The following is a 12502-nucleotide window of genomic DNA, read 5'->3' on the forward strand; positions in this document are numbered from 1 at the left end:
TTCTCATCTGAGAAAGTCTCTTCCTGTCTCTGTACTTTTCCTTGTTGGGACCCTGTGTTATTGTTAAGGATTATCATGATCAGTGATAAGGAGTAGGGTGTAGTCCTGCTGGGGGTTCTTTAATTAGGACTATTCTATCTTAACATTTTTTTTTCACCAGCTGTTCCCTCCTTGCCATCAAAGTTGGTGGTGGACAGGAAGAAAGCCTTGCTTATTTAGCCAGTATGTTTATAGTCTCTCACAAGCAACAGTCTAGAATGGATCCTCCTTTTTAACTTTTATAAGAAATCCATAAACTTTCCAGATAATAGCAATATTATAGAAACTAAAACTTTTCATGCAGTTTCCATTCATTGTCACATTTAATTTTCATGACAAGTTGACAAAGTATGGTTATAATTATTCCTATCTTACAGATGAAGAACCTAAGGCTTGGGACAGTTAAATACCTGAGATCGCTGGACACGTAGAGCTAGGATTTCAACCTCATAGATATGAGGATAGAGTCCAATTTATGAAGATACATTTGATAGGACTTTATTCAATTTAGGAAACAGTATTTGGTGGTCATATAGAACCTTGTAACTTTACCGTTTCCTAGGGTCTTATGTTCAGGGATCAGGAATGACAAAAATAGTGATTCAGCCCCCTTCTTTAACACTTGGGGAGGGAGTCCGGGGTGCTGGTTTCCAGCTTCCGTACTGAATAATGCTCACTTCAGTGGACGTGTTTTAAGACTATATGTCTAAGGGAAAATTTGCTCCCAGGTGGTCCTGAAAACACTGGAGTGTCGTCTTGGAGATGCCTGCTTTTGGGCACCTAAAAGATCAGGTCTTTAAAATCAAGGAAACTGTAAGGAATGCATTTCTCTTAATCACCCATCTTTATTTTTTATTCTGCTGCTAAACTGAATTTTCTAGTGGCAAATGCTCCTTTTTTATTCACACAGACATCTGCTCATGGGAGGTGTGGGGAACTTTTCATGTCTTAACCCCCTCCAGCCCCCAAGAGAAAAATCAAAAGCAAGTGAAGTGAAGTCTGAGGTCAGGGAAGCTGAGTCCTCAGATGCCGCTGACACCTCCCATCCACATTTTGTTCTCCTCCCTGCCCCACCTTTGAGTGTCCTGCAGAGAGGACTGGGGCTGCTTCCTGAAGCTTGTCAGAAAGGCGCCTTCCTTCTTGCAGGAGTCTCCAGAGGATGTCTGAGGGACAAAAGTTTTCCACACCCTGAGCTTGTAGCAGTTCCCAGGCTGTGACATTTAGGAAGCCCTGGAGGAAGGGACCCTTGGAGATGAAGTGGCCAGTGGCCCCTGCACTGGGCTGTAGTTCAGCCACACTAGGTTGTGTGTTCCAGTCAATTGACAATGTAGAGAGAAATTGCTGAAACTCTGAAATCATCTTCATCTCTTGAGAAACTGGAAACTCCTAAAGGGCCATCTCCCCACAATGCATTTTTCAAACTGTGTAACTTGACAAAGGGAATCTTATTTGGTGCTTGCGCCTTTGTAGCAGCCATTTTGCTTGGGAATTTCCAGAACTGTACAAGGGCAGCCTAGAAAAACATTGCCTGTTCCCTACTGAGGGACAGCTGCAGTGCCCGGAAGTCTAGTGACTAGTCCAAGGTCATGTGTGCCTTACGTGGAACTTCACACCCCGTCCTGCCACGTGTGTAAGCAAAATGGGAACAGCAGCAAAATGAGGAGCTACTGTGTGTGTAGGGAGAAGATCACTTACAAAATCAGAAATGTTCCTAGATATATAGATGCATTGGAATCAAATTTTAATCGACAAATGTGTGTGTTTGGGGAAGTGGGTGTCCCCATGAAATAACTCACCTGGAAGACAGTGACTTCTGTTGTTGTTGTTTTGTTTTTCTTTAACGTTTAGGCACAAGCTGAGAAGTCAGATAGAATAATGTTTCTGTTTGAGGCTAGAGGCATGGCTAGAGGCAGCTTTATATTAACCAGTATCTTCCGTGTTCTTATTTTCATTGGTCTGTGATAATGCAGCTTGGTATTTCATTTGATTTGCTGTTTTCTTTCTTCTTTGTCAGGTCTGATTAGAATATGAGTAAATAGTTTCTTTAGAAATCCTCACTATTCCCATTATTTTTGATTTATGGTTGTTGTAGCACTATGGCTTACATGGTGTTTTATATTTCCTGTATTGTATTGCACTGGAGAACTTAGGGCTAACATTGAATATGAGGGAGTTAGATTCAGTGGATAGACTTTGTTAGCATGTGTAAGTAAAAGAATTGAAGTGCCTGCCAACCTTTAATGATGGAGATGGAGCAGCGGGTGCTTTAGGTTTGGAACCAAGTATTTTGCCTTGAATAATAAGTGAAGACAAAAGTTCATTTTACCAAAAATATCAGACTCAGAGAATGAGTCCTGAAAAGTATATTTGAATTGTTTCTTTTCTTGAATTTGTCTCCTTAATCTATGCAATTATCAGCTTTAAAGGGCTTAATATTTTAATAGCTCTTTCCAGTCATTTTTCTTAGCAATGCATGGTTGAAATATATATATTTGATATTGAATATTGGAAGAGTGTGTGTGTGTAGACCAAGGTTGTTTTATTTTAACCCAAACCAAATTGAAATGAAACCATAAGATGTGATAATGTAGCATCCATTTCCTTATTAGCTTATTTTTATTTCAACTTGACTTCTTTGGTGCTGGGAAATAAGTACCAGTTTTTCATTTATTGGAAGATATTTTCTGTTCTTGGAAATAACTGTCAGCTCACATCTGGAGTCCTGATAGAGCCATGTCAGTTGGGGGCTCAAATTTATAGAAAGCTGTTTGCCTTTGTGAGGGAGGAACACATACTTGTTGATGTGAACCACTTGCCTTTTCCTGGTTTATGTATTTTGCAAGTACTTGAACATTGAAGTAAATGATCCCCAAAGGGGATTTCTATTGATTTAATTTGTGCAATGCTAGAGAACCCCTTCACTGCATAATCCCAGGTATACATTTATAGGGTCTCCTTCTTTGTAAGCAAAACCATTTATTAAGTTGTCATAACATCATTGGCAAAAATGGGTCCTTTTTTCCCCCCTTTATATTATTTCTAGGAATCTTCTTTACTAGAAAGCAACATATCTGTCTCCAACCCTCAAGCAGGAGAAAAAAACTATAAATAATACCCCCAAAACTTCCAGTTCTTACTTGTACTGAAAAACAGTCCAGTGATTTTAAAGACATGGTAATCTTTGTAGACATTGTTGAATTGTGTAGAAAATGCCCCAACCTGGAATGAAAGCTTCAGAGGATCTGGAAACTTAAATTACTTACTCTCTTGAACCAGCTTCCTCATTTGTAAAGAGAAATAATGAAAAGTCCGAGTCGCATTTCAGCTCCAAATTCACTGATTCTATAAAAACTGAGATGTGGCTATTCCTGAAATACGAACGTAAAAGATCAATAAACAAAGTTAAACTCAGAATTTTCAATGGGTTGAGTATTTTCTTCCTGTAACTATTAATTTTAATGCGTGGGCTATAGAGACATACATAAGCAAAGGCTTTAGGGTTTGATTTTTTTTTTTATAGTTCTCTATAATATGGGCATAGGTTTCACAAATCAAGGAATTGACTTATTAAGAAGCTAATTAGAAATTTCAGCAATAAACTTAAGAATTCACAAAACTGGAAAGCTTGAAGAAGTTAGCATTGATTCAGCTTTTTTTAAATTTTATTTTATATAATTCTTACATCATTTTTCATTTTTGCACAATGTATGCATTTTCATTTTGGTTATATTCCCCATACAATTCCCACCCCTTCTTATTTTGGCCCTAATCCCTCCTCTCTTCCCTCCACCCACCCCCACAGTGTGTCTCTGGTTTATAGTTACTTGTTGATTTTTTTCTTTATTATAATTAGTCTTTTTTTTTAAAGATTTATTTATTTATACAAGAATCGGGGTACAGGCCAGATGCACGGGAGGGAGAGGATTCACCAGAGACAGAGTGGGGAGCAGAACAGGCAGACTGACGAAATACATTACGGAGGGGAGCAGCGGGCAAGACAGGAGAGGTCTGCCTCGCCATGTGGGATTCTCACCAGCCAGCCAGCCGGCTGGCCAGCTGGGATCAAACCCATGCTGCAGAGGCTGCGGACAGCTTCACAGTGAGGCACTCAACCACCTGTGCCACCAGAGAGGCCCTATTATAACTAGTCTTTTTCCTGGTCCCTTATTTAGGTTTTCTAAATTCCTGCTATGAGTGAGACCATTCGGTATGTTTCTTTCAGCTTTTTAAGGGAAGAAGAGTCTATGTAATTGATAAATCTGAAACATTAACACCAGAAGCAAAACCTAAAGGTTATCTTAGTGAGAAGAGGAAATGGGCATAAAGGAAATTCCAGTCAGAAATTTAGGGAATTTACAAAGCCTATGGCAATCCAAGGGAAACAGGTGCTGAGAGATTATCTTTATAACTAAGCGGTGGATTCGTTCCTAGACCAGTTTTCCTGGTCTGGTATAGGTAACACTTTGCCTTCTTTCTGTGATAGATTATTAGAAGTTTGGGACACCCGGAGGCAAAGCTATTTTTCATCTGAGGAAGTAACACTGGCTGCTCGTTGAGTGACCAGGCTAAGGAAGTGCTTATATCTAGGCTATGGGATAACCTTCCCTTTCTTTGCTCTGTTACACTAAATCCAGACAGTTTACCATTCTTCCTTCTGTGCTGTGCCAGCGTTCACTTAGCAGATTGTCTCCTTTACTTTGAATCTCCTTACCTGCAAACTAGTCATACACATAAGGTCATAACAACCCCTTAGTTACAGGTCACGGCTGAAACATGCTCACGCAGCATCCCCACCAGCAGGATGGGACATCTGGGTTGTCCACCTCTGAATGGCTTTCCTGTGTCTCATCACACTCTCCCCATGCTATGCAGAAATCTAAGTTTCTTTTCTTATTTTTGTTTTGAAGAAAAAGCTATACATGAGATAATATAGTGCATGTTATAGTGGTTTCTTTGGTAGGTAACAGATAGCATTTTGAAAACAGAATAGAAAAATTTAAGAATGCATCAGTAATTGTAAGTGCCATTTGGTGCAACTTGTTTCAATTTTACACATGCTTAATCTGCACATATGTATACATGAATGTGTGTATACATGCATACACACACAGAAAAATACATGTGTGTGCCAGGGTTCCAATGTAAAGGTTGTACCTTTTGTGGATATTGGTCGGAAAAGTTATGACCGCTTCACTAGAACAAAATCATACCATTATTTTCTTTATTCATACAATGTTTATTGAGTAACTGAGCAATTTAAAGCCTGAACACTGTGTAGAGGCTTGGGGATATTTAAGGGAGTGAAACAGATGAAGAAAACCACCCTTGTGGTGCTTTAGAGGGGTGAGACATAAAGTCAACATAATGAATAAGTGCTTTGGAAGAAGAAAAATAAAGCAGGACAAAGTGGGTGGGGTGGGTGAGAAGAGACCAATCTGACTACATCAGTTTACCCAGGGGAGACAGGGTGCCACGTCAGATGTGGAAGGAGGTAGGGCATGTGGACCACGATCAGTACCTGGGCTTTCACTTGTCAAATGGGAACTTGTTGGCACTATCTGCCCAGGGTCACTTAGGTCTTAAACATGTGGACCTTCAATAGCCATCACCTCATACTCAATGGCAAACTACCTTTCCAGTTGGCTTCCTGCTTTGGGGCAGGAACTCCTGTCTTTGTCTCTGAACACCGCTGGCAGCACACTGAGATGTTCAAGAAATAACTTCCTGAAAAAGGAATGGGAAAATGAAGGATGGCTTCCCTTACTTGTGTGATGGTACTAGCTATACCTGAAGGTGGATTGGCATCAGCTCCTTTTAGGTCAGGTGGCCTTGGAAATGGAATGAGTACTCACCAGTCTCCCAGAAGCTTCCAAACTGGTTTGTTTCAGAATATGTACAGCAGATGCTTGAAATTTTTTTTAGGTACCTAAGGGTAGGAATGCTGCTAGGCACTAGTTAAAATCTTTGCTGTGATTAGATAACATTAGAATTTAATAAAGATTCATTTTACATAGGTAACTCCTGATAACCAGTCTTTGGCATTTATTTTTATTCACTGCAAAGAGAAAGGGGCTCCAGTCATAGTTCTTAATCCATTTTTGAAGAAGAGAAAATATGTTGGGATTCCATCTTTTCCTTCAAACAAATGTGCCTGCATCCAATGTAGAAAAAGGCAGTCTTTGAGACTGTACTAATGAGTTAAAGTTCAGAGTTCACTCAGACTGAGGAAGTTGTAGGGTGGTATAGGGGGAATTCATTTGAGACAGGGAGAGAACAGGTTAAGAGATTAAAGTGTGAGGGAGCATAGTGCATTCTGGGAACCCTAAGGAATTCAATAAGAGTAGAGCAAAGCTTGCATTTGGAGACCTCTCAGTAGCTGAATTACACAGAAGTCATATTGTGAAGGCTGGGGGTCTTTGCTGAGGAGTTTGGGATGTATCTGGAAGACCGTGGAGAGTCACTGAAGAGTTATCAAGGAGACAGTGACATAATAATCATGTATTTCTTAAAAATCAACTCAGAGACCCCGTGGCACTTTGGTCTAATATGATCTGTTGAGAGCAGTGTGGCAAGGCTTATCAGAGTTCAGCTGGGAGGCTGTCAGGAAAATCCAGGGGAGAATATGTCCACGATAAGGAAGAAATGTTGTCTGGCTAACTTCTCACTCCTGATACCTATAGATTTACTTTTGGAATTTTTGATAAAAATGCTCTGTCCAGGCTCTCTCTAGGCTGAGAAAATCAGAATTCCTGGGAGCAGGTGATGGTGGGTGGTGGGTTAGCCCCTGGAGGTGATGCCTTCTGTATCAGAGCTGAGGGTCACGACATCTCATCTTGCTAAAAGTGTGTGGGATCCTGCTTTACCTCTCCATGATGCATGATCTCCCAACCACACAAGGTGAAGATAGGCTGTTAGTTCCCATCTGCTGGGCAGACCTGTAAGATTAGCCACTTTGACAAAGCCTTGTGATTCAATTAGCAGAGTCTACCTTTCTTCAGGGAATCTGTGAGACCAAGGAGTGGGATACATGTTGGTTTGGATCAGAAAGCACCGTCTTGCCTTCACACAGCTCACTTGCTTCTCTGTGGCTATAAAAGCATTAACTTCTCCACAGAGCTTTTCCTAGTTGGGGTATTCCAAGGAATCTGGAAAGTGCTTGAATTTTCTTAAGTTCCTCTAATTCCTTAGGATTTCCCTGACGTGATAAATTCTATGTAGTGCTTGCCTTGATGTTGGTAGCCTGCTGGCAAAGAAAGCAGAGAGCCTGAGAGTTCCCACTCTGAAGACCAAACAACATCCTGCTTTGACCCAGTTACTGTGACTCAGCCACCTACGAGCGGCGATTTCAACAGAATGATGACAGGGTTGGGGGAATTTCTGTTGAACTTATTGTTGAGGGGTAAGGGGAAGATAGGGTCATCCCCTCATGCCAGGAAATGGGCAAATATGGTCTCATGATTCCCAGCCATACACAAAAAGGGTCTCCTGGCCATCATTCATGTAATATAACTATTCCTTAAAGCTGTTTCCAGTAAAAATTTCCTGTTTCCTCCTTAACACATTTGTCTGTTGTTTACTGAGAGAAAACTTAGGTAGAAAAGCTTCATATGTCCATTGTAGTTTTAGTTTTTGATGGCATTTTGGCCAAATCATTGGAGAATGATTTTTTAAAATCTTCGCATTTTCACCCCACAGCTCAAATAGACTGAAGGGAAAATCGTGCCCTGACAGCCAGTTAGAGGCATCAGGGAGGTAAGGTGACTGGTAATGTAACATGACAGGGCTTTTTTTAGTGTCTTAAATGTTTATTGTTATATTTTTTAAGGAGTCACTTGTCTTGCTCATTTCTGTATCTTAGTCCCTGCTCTCTGAATGTAGAGAAAGCTCGTTTTTAAGGAGAAGTGGCTATTTCCCCACTTATTTCCTTATCTCTTGGGAGTGATGTTAGTAATCTGCATTTTCACTATGAGGAGTGAATTAATTAATATGATTTAATGTGCTTGGGCAGGGCCTCCTTGGTGGCGCAAGGATTACATCTCAGTACCATGAAACTATTGGCAGTCACTGTAGCATGAGTTCGATCCCAGGCGAGGGAGCTGACCCACATGGCACAGCAGACCCCTCCTTTCTCACCCACTGCTCTCCTCAGCAGTGTATTTCACTGGATCTGCCTATTCTGCTCCCCACACACCTCTGGCCTACACCCCAGCTCTTGTATGCATAAATAAATAAAATAAATCTTTAAAAATGCTTGGACAAGGCCTTGCACACATTGAGCACTAAATAACAGTTAGTCATTAACAGATTTGTCAAGAGGCATCTGGGAGGACTGCACAGAGGCGGCAGCCTTGAGAATGGGCCTTGAAGGATGATTGAAATCTGATATAGAGAGAATGGTAGAACATTTCAGACCAGGGAGGTCACAGCCATGTGTGGGAAGGAAAACTCCAAGTTTACTTTGGCCAGGATATAGAAGGAGGACAGGGAGCTGAAAAATTAGGTTGATGCCACGTGGCGAGCCTTGCAAACCACACAGAGGTGTTTAGACTTGATTTTCTAGGCAGTGGAGTTACAACAGAGATTTTGAGGGAGAGAAAAGATATTGAAACTCATAGTTTGATGAGCCAAGTTTGAAGAAAGGAGAGCAAGTGAAAGTTATGACTTGGATCAAGGGTGAAACTAGGAAGCATATTCTCTACCTGACTTGAATGTAGACACAGGTTTGTTTCACGTTAAATAAAACAAAAATATTGATTGTTAAATAATCAGCATTTACATTGGATTGTTAGCATTTTCTCTTGACCTACTGGTAATTGGAAAGGATTGGGAGTAAGGTTAGCAACTATTCCATTTATTAAACATCAGTGACAACTTTTCACAAAGAGTTTTCACAACTGTTCTGCAAAGAAGGTAGATTCATTTGCTATACAGCCTAAGTTTTCATGAGTGAACATTTAAAAATATAAAATTAATCTTACACTTAATCTGTTTCCTGTAGTTTTATATCTAAAAAACACATTTCCATCTATTTTAGGGTGATACTTATGTAATCTCTGCAGTTCTTGGAAGTAAAGTTTTTTCATTATAAGCCTCTAATTAAATTATCTGCCAAAGAAGCAAACCTTCACCTGTTCACATCATTTTTAACCAAGTGTCAGAAGCGTAACTCTGTGGACACAGCTTGTTAGATCAAGTTTTGGTCATTTGAGGTCATTTCATTTTCCTAGTGATGGGAAGTAAGAGATTAACATGACAGCTATAGGTATTTATGTGTTACTGAAATTACTCAGGCCTTAAGTGAACAATGTGTGTGGAAACACTTTGAAATTATAAACTATGATATAAATAAATGTAAAGATTTTTCAGGAAAATATCTTTCAAGTCTTTCACTTAAAACCATTGTTTAACAAAGGAAGTCAGGGACATATCCTAAATCATGGCAAAAATCAGCCAGATAATAATGTCTAAGGTTTTGTGTGTGTGCTAACCTGGTGTCATATCTGAAAACTGGGTGAACATTGAGAATTTCTGGTGACTCATCACTTGTTAGATAAAGTACTAAGAAAGCAGCCAATTTAGTGTTCATGTCTAATAATCTGTTCAATGGAAAATAACATCTGAATAGGAGAAGCACAGCATTTCAAATACTTTTTAGAACACTTAGCTCCCTTCCCTGCTCCCCAGGGGCCACTGAGATAGTGGGGAAAGTTTCCTTATTCTTTAAAGTAAAATATTGAGTTTTTATATGCTTTTCCAGCACTGTAGGTTTTTATAAAATGTTCATGATTTTATTCAAAGCTTCCTAATTCCTTTCTGAGACAAGGTATAAAACATAAATGCATTAAAAAAAAAGTTACACACCAACTAATTCACATTTGAATATAAATCACTGTATATTCTTTTATTCAGTGAAGACACTGAAGTTGTTACATATCTATGGCACTTTGTCCTTGACCAACAATTCAGTGAATTATGTTTAATTATGTACTACTTTCATGGCTGCATTGAAAAAATTCAAGAAAGTAAGTGACCATGCCATGTATATCCATCCTAAGGCCCTAATTGTTTTTAGTTAGTATTAACTTACTCATCAGAAGGTAGAGGGTTTTCTCTTTAGCCTGCTCAGTAAGGTCATTCCTACTTGGTTTAATGAATTTGAGTGTCCTTAGTAACCTTTCTTTAAAGGGCAGGAACTCCTGTGGAGAAAGCTTTGAAACCACAAAGTTAACTAGACAAAAGTAAGACATGTAGACAGCTCCTAATATGGCCCATCCGCCTCCCACCTGGTTCAGAGGAGAGATGCTTAATGATGATTTGAATCTGGAATAAATTAAGCCATGTTGAGACATTTATGAATGAGTGAATGGCCTTACATAACTACTTTTCTAATGGCCTGAGGAAGAGGGAAGAAGGGTTGAAAGAATATTTTTTGTGCAAACAGAGAAACTAATTAATGTACCCAGGACCTCTTCTGTGAGTCTGTTTTAACGGGATTGTAAATATGTGCTTGAGTGAGTTTGAACACAGCGTGTCAGTTGCTCTTGGCCTTTCTGTTTATCAATACTATCTTCAAGATGTTAACCACCGGAAAGGAGACGCTTTATTAGGCATTTCAGCTTGCTGAGACTGTGGGATTTATTGACTTAATGCTGTCCTGGGCATCTGACGGTGGGGTCTCCCTGGTACTGGGCACCCCTGAAGGCCATTGCCCAGCGCCTGGGGCTCATTCAAGCATCCCGTGAGGTGTCAGAAGGCCTGTGCCATTGGTCAGGTCACTTCATTTTTCAGGGTATCAGATGTAGTGGGTGGCCTTTTCCTAACTTGAAAAGTAAATTAAGTTAAGCCAGCCAGTCTTAAAATAAGTTATTTAATTCGACTGCAACTTTCTCATTATGCCCTATTTTCATAATCATGTGTAACTAGAACATAGAAGCAGCAGACTAACTTACTGCTAAGCTTCCTTTTTTTTTCTTTTTTCAAAGGAAAGTCAAATAATTATATGGATCTTTAGAAATTCTGAAAGAAGCACAAAAATGTAAACCATGTAAAATAATTGTTTTTTTTTTAATTCTGTTTTCATCCTGTTTGCTTTATAACAGAAGTCATTATATTAAAGAAAAAAAAATAGGCTGAGATACACATAGCTAACAACTTTGTCCTTCTTGTGTTCTATCACAGAAATTGAAGCCAAAGAAGCTTGTGATTGGCTACGGGCAACAGGTTTCCCTCAGTACGCACAGCTTTATGAAGGTAAGCTGGGAAGACTGATATTTTTTATGCTGGCATAATCGTATTTTTCTTACATGACTTATCACTGACCAACAGTTCATTTATTATTATTTAAATATTGCATTAAAAAATTGTAGCAGTCACCTTAAGACTCATTCCTTTCCCACCCTCTATTCAAAGTCTCCATCATTCTGAAATCTCTATTTATCATTTTCTTGCTTTCCTTTTATATGATCTTATTGCATTTTCCTAAAGTATATATTTTATAAACACTTTATGAAAAATGTTTATGTTCTGTACACTCTTGCAAGATTTATTTTCCCCTTATTGTAGTGTTAACATTCTTTTGTAATGTGTGTGTTGCCATAGTTCATTGCTTTGACTGTATTATACCTCATTATGTGGCTATACTACAGTTTATTCATATCCACACTTTGGTAGCCATTTCTGTTTTTTCTCTTTTGTTTTTACAAAAGATACTGACTTATGAACATTCTTATTCATTTGTGTACTCTTGTAGAACAGGTGCAGCAAATTATCTTGTATATCTAAGGATATAATTACTGAGTAATAGAAAAAACATATGTCCAATTTTACAGTACAAATTTTTCAAAAGTTCCTATACTGATTCTCATTCCTACCAATAATATGTAAAGATCCCATCTATCCTTGTATTCTCAATACTTGATATTGTGAGACTTTAATTTTTGCCAATCGTATGGATATAAAATGATGTTTTATAGATTTGATTGCACTTCCCTAATCATTCATGGTAATGCACACTTCTGTGTCTTTGCTCCTTGGTGAAGTGTCAGTTGCCCATTTTTATCTTGAGTTGATTGTGCCTTTTTCTTAACCTGTATGAGCCCTTTTTTGTAAATACCCAGCCTTTGTTGGTGATGCATGACAAATATCTTCACCTAGTTTGTAATTAGGCTTTTCACCTTTTTTTAGATTTTTATCTGACTAATATTATTCTTTCTATGGCACTCAACAATTTTATCAAGAAAAACTGATCTTTCTTTTAAAAAAACAAAGATCTAGACTGAATTTTTAATACTTCGTTTCATCATCAGTGTCATGGAATTTCTTGGATGCTGAGGGTAGAGGATGAAAAGCCCCTCACATCTCATTCATCTGCTTGCCCATTGTGTAGGATTTGCATGAAGAGATGGATAAGCTATTCTTTTAAATGGAAATTTATACCCTACATGCAGTAGTTTAAAAACACTCA

The 12502-nt window shown here is 38.8% G+C and overlaps 1 protein-coding gene across 6 annotated transcripts in view; it reads left to right on the forward strand.

Annotated features, from left to right (window-relative positions):
• DLC1 (DLC1 Rho GTPase activating protein) overlaps nt 1-12502 on the forward strand; it is a 365361-nt gene that overhangs the window by 325665 nt on the left and 27194 nt on the right. For all 6 annotated transcript variants that reach the window (XM_054700826.1, XM_054700827.1, XM_054700825.1 and 3 more), the window contains one exon: nt 11218-11289. In XM_054700826.1, coding sequence (XP_054556801.1) covers nt 11218-11289 — 72 coding nt within the window. The remainder of the gene's footprint in view (nt 1-11217; nt 11290-12502) is intronic.

Source organism: Talpa occidentalis, unplaced genomic scaffold (assembly GCF_014898055.3).
Source record: "Talpa occidentalis isolate TD23 unplaced genomic scaffold, MPIMG_talOcc4v2.1 talOcc4.4, whole genome shotgun sequence".
Classification (NCBI taxonomy): domain Eukaryota; kingdom Metazoa; phylum Chordata; class Mammalia; order Eulipotyphla; family Talpidae; genus Talpa; species Talpa occidentalis.